The 10,994-nt window shown below is 42.6% G+C and overlaps 1 protein-coding gene across 1 annotated transcript; it reads right to left on the bottom strand.

Annotated features, from left to right (window-relative positions):
• Nucleotides 1–7,892: 7,892 nt before the first annotated feature.
• Nucleotides 7,893–9,095, bottom strand: GJA8 (gap junction protein alpha 8; the record flags this gene model as incomplete). The annotated part of the gene is made up of 1 exon (XM_082070848.1): nucleotides 7,893–9,095. One exon carries the CDS (start codon nucleotides 9,093–9,095, stop codon nucleotides 7,893–7,895), a length of 1,203 nt encoding a protein of 400 aa, XP_081926974.1.
• Nucleotides 9,096–10,994: the final 1,899 nt, after the last annotated feature.

Raw genomic sequence — 10,994 nt, 5'->3', positions numbered from 1 at the left:
GTGCTGAGTCACCAGATTAGTCCCACAGTCTCTTTGATTGTTGGGGTTTCTGTCTCGCGGTCAGTCGTCTTGGTTTGAAATTTGTCTCCCTGTCTACAGCATTGCAAAGAGAAAAGAACATTCAGCTTTCAATTAACTGAGGGAGCAGATTATTGTATCTGATCTGAGGCCTCTTTTTTTACAACTTCTGGTATTGCTGCCAATTAATGCAGAGCTGAGATCTCAGCTTCCCAGTTCTTCCTTTGTGTCTCTGCTACTTAGAAACTGATCTTTCCTAAAGTGATGAGATTCCTGAGTTTGGAGGGATTTGTGGGTGTTTTGTTCTGTACTGGTAGGTTGTGGGGCGACGTTAGTTGTTTGTTGCTCTTTAAAGACAGAAGTTAACAGGAAGTCAGTTTAAAAATAAATTATACAAAGCTGAATTCTGTTCTTGTTTATACCTTGGCAACTCCACTCACTTCAACACAAGGTTAAAAACAAGGCAGAGTTTGGCCATAACTCCTTAAACTTTCTTCTTTGCACATGTTTATAAATAGGCATGAAACATGCCTCTACTTAGCTGTAAATTACTGGTCCTTGAGCCTTGGGAGAAACAGACAGGGAAGAAGATAATTCCTACCAGGAAAACTCAGATCCACCCTCAGCCCCCAGAACTTCTCCTTCAGGGAAGACAAAGCGTGTAAAAAGAAAATGGGAAGTTTATTCCATATTGTTCTTCCTTAGCCACCGATGTGCGTGCGTGGGGAGAAGGGTCCATGGCACTTTGCAGACACAAAGGCAACTTCTCAGTTGTGAGAGGCTTGTAGTTTCATTAAATAGAATACAGAGGGAGGTGGCCAGAGAGAGAGGCAGCGCAGGAGGAAGGAGGGCTGGTCAGTACATTGGTAGGTTTCTAATCAGTTCCATATTTTATTCTTCCACATGTCAAAGTGTGAATGTAGCTATTTTATGTTCAGTTTGTAGAGGTAACTAAAGCCTTTCAAGTAAAACGGAAAGGTGGAGCATCTTGTATTAAACAGTTTGTTGGCCAAAAATGTATTTAGAGATAGCGTGGGTTTCCAGAAGGTGCTACAGGGCATATTTATGACAAATAGGCTTAGATGGCAGCCATCCATCCATTTCCTTTTCTCTCCAGGGGTTTCATAAACAGGATCTCTGAAGCTGGGTGTAATCTGACATCATTCTGATTTGGAATTTCTTCTGAATGTACTTGTGATAAGTTCAGGAGGATAATGTTCACTGACAATAGATTGATTCCTTTATGGGGCTGTCTATGACTTTCCTTTGAACTAACATATATGTATTGAGAAACTTACCTGAACGTATTTGTCCCAGTCATTCTCCATATACTTAGGTAGAAGGATCGGGGGAAAAAAAAAAAAAAGCAAGCTTTGTGTATGCTAGTTGTGGTTCTCAACTCTACCAGGTAAATAGAGGAAACAGTACATAAAAGTCCAAGTACATTATTTTAAAGTTGCTGACCTTCTTAAAATCCAGAAATACCATATTTGGTAAGAGCCTGGGTTTAGTTCATGTCTCAAGTTGGCTTGGCTTAATCCATCTGTTGAGCTGGCAGGATTCTTCACTGCCTGCAGCCTGCCCATCAGCTGGCCCAGGGCTGCCTCCTGCGCAGCCACTGCCCCACAACTGCCTGTCACCTGGGATTTTTTGGTGTGCTCATTGGTAATTGGGTTTTCTTACCCCAATCATCCTCCAATCCAACTCTCCCCTGAGAGAAACACCACAGAAACCAACTTTTCTGTTTAATGTTTTGCCACAAATTCTTTCCTGTGTCGACGCAGAAGTTTTTTGGTAGACTACTCCTTGACTTTTCCAAGCAATATAGCCTTCCCTCCCTGGAAACCAATAAATGGCTTGTTTGGTGAGATCCAGGCTGTATCTAGCAAGGCAAAGGGCAACAGTCTTTGGTTTGTTGCCATGTTTGTTGGTTGTTTTTTTTTTTTTCCAAATGTTCTGTCAGTAGCTCTGTAGTCACCATTTCTATTCAGTTCTGCTTCATCCCAGATCAGCAAGCTTTGAAATAATACACTGGGTTTTGTTGACAGAATGCTAAAATGCAGCCCTCTGCACTTTCAGATGGATTTAAAGGCACATTTGACACTGAAATTAAAGGGAGCTGGAAAGACATAAGCCCCTTATGTTTCCATTATTTTCTCTGTTGACAAGCAAACTCTTAAAAAAAAAATAATTAAAAAAAAAACATGTAGTGCTCTTTCTAAACCAGTTACATGTGGTTCTGGCCTAAAGCAGCTTTTCTAGCTACTGAACATCAGTTGACTGTGTTTGTGCATCGGCATCTGCTGTGGTGCCCAGTTGGTTGGTGTTGCCTGCTTGGACAGTCTAAGCAAGCTCTACCACAACACCCTAGAGAGGTGGAAGGTGCCCACACCTGTTGTTTCACCACACAGTGGCTGCACTGAGCTTTCAGCCTCCCATGGGATGGATAGTTGGGGCTGGAAAGGACCAGCTGATCCAACCTTCAGCTCAATGCAGGGCCAACATCAAAGTCAGACTGGGGTGCTCCATGCTTTCCAAGTCGGGCTTCATCCCACCATGTCTCTGGGCACCCGCTCCAGTGCTGAACCACTGTCCCTTTGAACATTTTTTTTCCTTGTCACATTTTTTTAGTCAAAATTTTCCTTGCTGCTCCTTGTGATTGTTGCCTCTGATCTTTTGCTGTGCACCTCTGTGGAGAATGCGCTCCCCATTAGGTACCTGAAAACAGCATTTAGGGCTCTCCAACCCATAAATCCTCACTAGGCTGAACAAACCTTCAATGTCTCTTTGTACATCGAGCTGCTGAGAGAAAAACTCAAATTGTTGACAAAGTCTTGTCAGTTCTACTGAAATAGGTGCATGCCAAGCTAGTTGCAAGGAAAGGATTGTATGCCAGGCTATGTCTTGGCAAGTCAACACACATTTATTTGCCATGGTTACTACTCAACTGCATAAGCACATTTGGTGTTGGCAAAAAGCCTTTCCTGAGCCATGTTAAAAGGTGTAGCACACACAGAGCCTAAAAACTGGTAGTATCATTCTGTTGGGGGAAAAAAAATTACTCCAATACTTGGACAAGTCCCCTGATTTTGGTATGCCTATCTGACCCTGGCCCTCAGAAAATCTGGCACCATGTACTATTTTATCACAACTGCCTCAGGCTTATAGGAAGGCTTTAGTCTAGTTCTCATGGATGTTCCCATCTCTGCTAAGCAAAACTATGCCTAGGCTAGGATTACTTTCAGTTGTCAGCCTGAAAAGCCATTTTCTGTACAAAACAGCTAACTGCCACCTTTTTTTTTTTTTTCAGCATTGTGTGACACAGATGCTCTTTAAATGTAAAACTGCACAGTCAGGGAGTTACTGCGTAGCAGGAGAGACTGGACTTTCTTCCCTCAGTAAGCAGATTTCATGCCCACACAGACCTAGAGAGCAGAGATACCCCCAAATCTCTCCCCTCATACAGGAGGAGGAATCTGTACCTCATTGCGTTTCAGTGTGAAGAGATCTTTGGTATCTGTCTCACTTAAAGGAAAGAATCAGTATAACATGATAATTTGTGTGTTTGCATTCATGAATGGTGCCTTTTTTCCTGTGCACCATAAGCTATGGTAAACTCTTTCATGGAGACTCTGGAAAGTTTACTTGGAGTTTGCACTGAGTGGTTTAAAAAGAAGCTCAGCAATATTGTGCATTATACATCCCCCTCCCCACGTGCCTAGTAAGGCCCTTAAAACTATTAGAGCTCCACCAACCTGCACCCCTTTCCAGGAACTGTCTTATTTAAGCATAAGTGCTTCCGCAGAATGTATACTGGGGGTGGTGAAGAGTGGTCCATGCAAACACACTGTCACTGCTGCTTTGTGTGGCCAGGGCAAGGCTAAGGTGATAGAAAGGGGTGTGGAATCAATGACATCTTTTTTACTCATGGCAAATCCACATCTGTGTTGATGTTGTCGGTGCAAGGCAGTGTTCACATTTTCAACCTACTGCCCTTCTGGTTGAGAAGTCATATATTAACTAATTTAGCAATTCTGCCAGGAAATAACAAAGATACCATGCATTTCAGCAGTGCTTTTCATCAGATCATTGCTACTTACTTTACAAACAGAATTAAGGAAGCCTCACAACATCCCTGTGAGGTAGGTGAAAATTCTTACACACATTTTACAGGTGGAGAAAACAGGCACTGAAAGGTAAAGTGATTATCACAGCAAGTCAGAAGCAGAGCTGGAAATAAATCTAAGATTATTATCCTAGGTCCACTGCTCTAGACACTAGAGATCACCAACTCCCACATGCTATTGTAAGCTAAGACACTACCTTTCTCTTCTACTTTCACCTCCTTTGGTGATTTTGACACTTGCATCTTATACTCCTTGCAGAGAGCCATGTGATCCATTAATAATTTATTTGCACAGGGAGCCAATGGGGAACACACACCTTTAAATGATCCAGGCATGGCTCTAAAAGTCCAGTGACTTCCCCCTTCCCAAGAAAATATTTTTTGCTGTTCTTTACATATATATCTATGTTTTGCTTAATTATTTTTCAAGGAGAATCCTACAATGAATCAACAACTCTGAGGCTGTCATGCAACTTCACTAGGAATTTCTTGAATAAATTATTAAATTTCTGTCATTGAGAGGGAATGAAACTCATTTATATGCTATCACATCCAGATAGAGCAATAATCCTTTGCTCATCTGTAGGGCCTTCCATCCAAGGACCTCCCATTCTATTACTAACACAATATATTGAACCTCACATCATCTTTGTGAGGTAGGAAATGATTCTCAGTCGTACAAGAAGGAAGAATGACTTGCTGACAGTCCCGTAGTGATTTCATTGCAGAGATGAGGCTGAATGCCAGAAGACCAGACTGTTAAGTTCCCTGCCCAGTTCGCTGAGAAGTGCTGTCTTGATGCTGTGCCTCGTACTTGGTGGCTACAGATTTGTTAGCAGCCTGGCAGGGTACTTGAAAAAAAAATCAACAAGCAGTTGACTGGATGCAGGAGGAAGACGCTGGATTGTTTCATTGTGCTGTCGTGACCTGGAGGATAAAATAAGCTTTCCTGTGGCAGCTGGGGAAGAACTACAGAGTGTCCATTGAGTACACTGTCTACGGTGCATTTTACTGAGGCACTCCAGTGAAAAAGAATGACATATACTCAACATCTGATGATTAGAGACTGGACCACCTGACAGCCACGTTGTGAACTATATGCCTCTGACGAATAAGTGCTCGTCTTTTAGTCCAGTGATCTAATGAAAAAATGCATGTCAGCAGTCAGGAACAGGGATGATTATTAAAATACCTGGTAGGTAAAAGGACTTGTCAAATAATTAGAAGTAAACAGGGGTTGGAGTGATTCTTCTAGTCCAGTACATTGGTATCTGGAACGGTCAGATGCTCTGAAGAAGGGAGAAGACACTTCATACTGAACCATTACAGGGTTTTAGTTTTTATCTACAGGCAAGCGCGTTTACAACCCCTTTCGACAAGTGGGCTGATTTATGCTTAGAACCATTAAAACTCTTTTATATCTTTCTGTGAAGAAAATAAAAAGTAATAGACCCCATCTAGCACAAATGTAGTTATTTTGCTGTATGTCTAAATCTTTGCCCTTGCTTGAATTCATGTATTTTTAATTGGGCACAGTGGACTCTTTTCCTGCAGAAAAACATTCTCTTTCATCAGATGTCTTTCATTTGTGTTAACCGTTCTCCTGTTTCTGTATGAAGAGAGTAGATAAATGGTAGCCTCCAGATTCTCTCTCTGCATGTCCCTTCGCATATGTTGCTTTGTCATATTCCTTCCCAAAACTGAGGAGGTAACTTTCAGACTTCCTTCACAAGGAAGGACAAGCTAACAGCTTTTGTTCAGGGAGCAAAGACTTTGACCTCAGGCTGCAAACCTTAGGAAAATACACAGGCCCAAGAGGAGCAAAAGGATTAATAGTGTAAAAAAAAAAAAAAGTGGCACCGCTATGGTGCTGAAGAATCCCAATGCACCCTACAAACTTTCTACATATGTACAGCTTACTTCACTCAGCAGCGAAGTCCAGCCGCCTTTGTGTTTGCACAGGGCAGCACCATAACGAGGCAGTGGAACTCCACTGAGCAGGCTAGACCAGCGAGTGACAGAAGTGACTGTACTGGTGGCTGCTTGGGCTGGGACATGGGGCAACAGGACTGGAGGTGTGAGCCCAAGCCTACCCAGAGCTCATTCAGCAACCCGGTTTGACATCAATGGGCTTGGAGTCAGCCCTGCTACAATGGAAGAGCACAGGGGGTCTTTTCTAGTTAATGGCAGGATGAGTTTTATGCATTATGCCAAAGACCTTTTTTTCCCTGACTGGGATTAGAGCCTGCCCTGGGAACAATAGGATGGGCTGCAGCCTGGCAGAAGGAATTTGCTGAGCTGGCAGGGTCTGAGGTTTGCAGAGCAGAGCAGATGGGAGCGCATACCTGCACTTTTCTAGAATGAGGTTCCGTTTTAGGGGGGCATAGCTGTTAATCTGAAGCTTTTGAACGCATTGCTGCACTGTCCCTGCCTAAAGGTGCTGCTGTAGTCCTAAAATTAGACATTTAAACATTTGCAAGCACATGCTCTTCTGCCTTTTGTAACAAAAAAGATTTTGCTGAGGCTCTGAGAGTTTTGTACAGACCTGTTGGCACAGAAGGTATAATTCATCTTTTGAAAGGCCTCATTTCACTTGAGACTTTGGCATTTAACAGAAAAGTAGACCACTGGATGGCTCCCATCTGTCAAATTATAAACAAAGGTTGCCTAAAGACTATTATCATATCAGACTTCAAATTTGAACAACCAGTTTTGTATTTTGAGGTTTAAATAGTCACATAGTTACCCAGACCCCTGGTTTAGGTTCACAGGTGTTTTCAGGACTCTGTACCTGAGATTTGCTGAGTGCCTGTAAGACTGGGAGCTCCAGGGACTGAGCACATGTATTTGTGGGCTGTATCTGTTTACCCCTTTCACAGAAGCCTTCTCACGCTTGCTTTGCTAAATCAAGTTTCAGATCTTTAAGTCACAAGCCTACAAGTAAAAAATATCATTTGAATTTACTCTTTCCAGTTCTCTGAAATAGGCTCGGGGCTGGATGACCCTCTTGGGAACAAATAATCCATCTGTGAGCATCTGCTATATCCTAGTACAGAGCTATTGTTAACTTTGTCCACTGTTGATGTCGCTTGAAGAGCAGAAATATTTTTGACAAAGGGAAAATATTTTCACCTAACTCAGATTTGCATTCACAGAGAAATTGGGGACATTTTGGCCTTTATTTTCTGAATATAGAGGGAAAAATAGTGCTTACTATCTTAGTGTGGTGATGCTGAGCACACAATTCACTTTGTGAATTAAATAACTGCAATTCCATGCCAACAGCAAAGGGGAGTTCTGCTCAGCATGCCATGGGTGGAAATAGAAAAATACTAGATGCAGTTGTTGATCAGTCTTCCCCATCACTGGCTGAAGAGACAGATCCTCCCCATGTTCCTAGAGAAATGTGGAACACAAAGCTTCCAGTAAATACATTCACAGTGGTGACATTTGGGTTTCACTGCCACGTTAGATTTTGAAAGACATCAGTTATGTGTACAGTGTAGCTATTACTGTAAAGAGTGAGCTGGCGTGTGGAAACAGGGAAAATGTTCCTTTTCAAACAGACATACAGGGCAAATAAGGCACAGCTACCATGATAGTACCTTTCCAGTTGAGAATCTCAAGAGGAAATAATATTCAAATGACCGTTTTAGCACTTTGCTTAAAAATAGCTTTTGATTCTTTCTCCAACTCTCCTTTTCTCTTCAACCTTTTCCTTTTCATGTGCTCCCTATATTCTGCACCTTCATACAGTCAAATCATCTGACCTGGCCCGGCTGCTGGCTTTACTTAGCCTGCTGAGGGGTCTCATATCGGTGGCCAGTTCAGGAGGTGCTGAAGGCCCTTCCACTTCATCGCTCACCACCTCCTCCGTTGCTTTCTTCACCCCTGGCTCTTCTTGAGGTCCTGGCTGCTCCTCTTCTAGTTCCTCCTCCTCCTCTGCTCTTACCTTCTCCTCTTCTGGTTCCCTTGCTTGTGCATACGATGGTAACCTCTCATCGAATGCCCTGGAGAGATCTTCCAATGGTCCCATCCCAATCTTCTCCTCAAACTCATTGAAGGCTGATGGAAGGGGACTGGGCTCAACCCCTACTTCTGTGAGAGGGAAATAGTGGGGCACTGGCTTCTCTTCTTCCAGCAGCTTGTAGCCTTTGGCCTTGGGGATGGAAGGGACTGTGATGGCAGGGAGGGGCTTCTCGGGGACCTCCCCAAGCTGTTCCTCCACTGATCTTCTCAGAGCCCTCCGGATCCTTTTCACAATCAAGTAAGTGATCTCCACCAGGTTGAGGAAGAGGGACACAGAAGCCACCACCAGCATGAACATAATGAAGATGGTCTTCTCTGTGGGCCTGGAGACAAAACAATCCACAAGATTGGGACAGGGCCACCGCCCGCAGCGGTAAAGGGGGAGAATTCGGAAGCCGTACAGGAAGTACTGGCCTACTATGAATCCCACCTCAAAGAGGGTTTTGAAAATGATGTGGAATATGTAGGTTCTCAGGAGGGTACCCTCCAGGCGAAACTTCTTGACCCCATCAGGGTTGTTGCCTTTGTTTTGATTTGGAGCCAGGGGCAGCTTCTCTTCGTCCACCTCAGCTTGCTGACGCCTCTCAGCTTCCTCCCTCTCTCTCCTCTTCTCCTCCATGCGGACATGGTGCACTGCATGCCCAAAGTACATTAGTGAAGGTGTGGACACAAAAATGATCTGCAGGACCCAGAGCCGGATGTGGGAGATGGGGAAGGCCTCATCATAGCAGACGTTCTCGCAACCAGGTTGCTGGGTGTTGCACACAAAGTCTGACTGTTCGTCTCCCCACACAAGCTCGGCAGCTGTTCCGAGGATCAGGATGCGGAAAATGAAGAGCACCGTGAGCCAAACTCTCCCGATGACAGTGGACTGCTCGTTCACCTGCTCTAAAATGTTCCCCAAGAAACTCCAGTCACCCATTTCTTACTGTCTAAGGAAAGAAAAGAGAAAGAGAATGACCACAAATTATGCTAAATTTAAAAGATTTCAGGTTTTCCCATTGATGCCTGTTGTTGATTTCAACTAGTAAGTATTTCCCTGGCATGCTTTGAGAACAGAAAGAAGGTTGCTTGCTTGCTTATTTGCCTGATCACAATGGTTTATGAGCAGAAGAAAGGCTGGGGAGCCAGAGCAAACTGCTTGCTAAGTTCTTTATTCCCTAGCTCTAAATGGACAATTACTTTTCAGCTGGGGAGTATTATATATTTAACTCCTTTCCATGTAAGATTCTTCTGTGGTGCCTTGTAGGCCCCATTGCATGAATCTGCTTAGATTTTGTACACGTACAAGCACTTCACCAGCAGCACAGTAAAACAAATTTATCAGCATACAGCTGCAGTAGTTAGAAAAGAAAGTGAAGCTTTCAATCACTCAAGCTCTTCTGCACCAGAACTACACATGGGTCAAAAAGATTCCAAATTAGTGCCCATTGTGCACCTACACAAACTTGAGTTCTCTCTAGGTTGCATGTGTTAATTCTACTTTAGAAATCACTCTGTTAGGTAAGAATAGCAATTAAAACACCATTACTATGTTAGTAATACTGTATAAGCTTAATAACTACCATATATACTAGTTTTGCTATATAGTGTGCGTTATATACAATATAATTCTTTAGTGTTAGTGGAGCTATTCTTTGTATCCTCTTCTGAAGGCAGTTGCCACACTGACATTGGAACTAACCTGGATAAAAAACACAAAGGTCTATAACTCGGACCTAAAATACTACGTTCTCTCTCTAAGAAAGTAGTCCATTTTCAAGTAATCCAAGTCAAACATTATGTCTGCCATTATTTTTGCATGACAAGAAATTATTCCTAGGCCAGGACTTCATCCTGCATATCCTAAACTTCCCACTCTGTAATTTTAGGCAGTGAAAAAACTCTATGAATGAGGAAAATAAAGAGGAAACTTGTTTGGAATGGGCTGATTTAACACATCACAGCCGTCTGAAGTCTCTGAGGAATGCAGAATATTACAGTGATCCAGAAAGACTGACTTATGGACCATGATAAATGAAACAGAGAACATTATTCATAAAATAGCTGTTCACAGGGATCTAGAAAGTTCATCTCTTAGATGCTACCTATAGTTTCCTAAAAGGAAACACACATAGACTAGTGCTGGGGAGAAAAAAAAAAAAAAAAAAAAAAAAAAGGTACAGTCAATAGGATGGAAATCTGAGTATCTAAACTTCCCTCCTTCTTCACATACCACTGGGATATATTTGTAATGCCATATGTTACAACACGCCAACGCACACCAGTCTGTTTCAACTACTGTGTACACATATTCACACATAGACAAACACACAAAATATTGAGAGTTCTATGGCTCTGGGGAATTTCACAAATTTTCAGCTGAAAAAAATCCTTCTGACATCATTTTTCTAGAACAAGACGGATTCATTTTCCTTGCCTTGAAACCTTATAAAATTTTAAGCCCAGACAGCCATGTTAGGAAACGAAGAAGAGAACACAGTCCTTCAGCTTGCACAAACACCTTGCATGCATAAGCGGGAAACATATCATTTAATCACTGAAGAAAATTGCTACTTTCCTAGTCATTAAAGTTGTGTAAAAGAGTGCGTTAATGTCAGCGCTTACATTAACAAGTCTAGCAGAAGATTATGCTGTTTACATACATTATCTAAACTGATTTAAACATTCTCTTTCTGCAAATTCACAGAGCAAAGTACACCCAACAGCTCCCAGTCATGTGCAACTCTGTAAAAAACGTGACTACATACAATGTAAACTTCATTGTCCCCCAGACATAGCAGTTACATCCATCTCTTTCTTTCTTTGTGAGTCACACTGA

Source organism: Streptopelia decaocto (genome assembly GCF_964273445.1).
Source record: "Streptopelia decaocto genome assembly, chromosome: 1".
NCBI lineage: Eukaryota > Metazoa > Chordata > Aves > Columbiformes > Columbidae > Streptopelia > Streptopelia decaocto.
The sequence above is the reverse complement of the archived record's forward strand: the minus strand, read 5'-3'. Positions and strand labels throughout refer to the sequence as shown.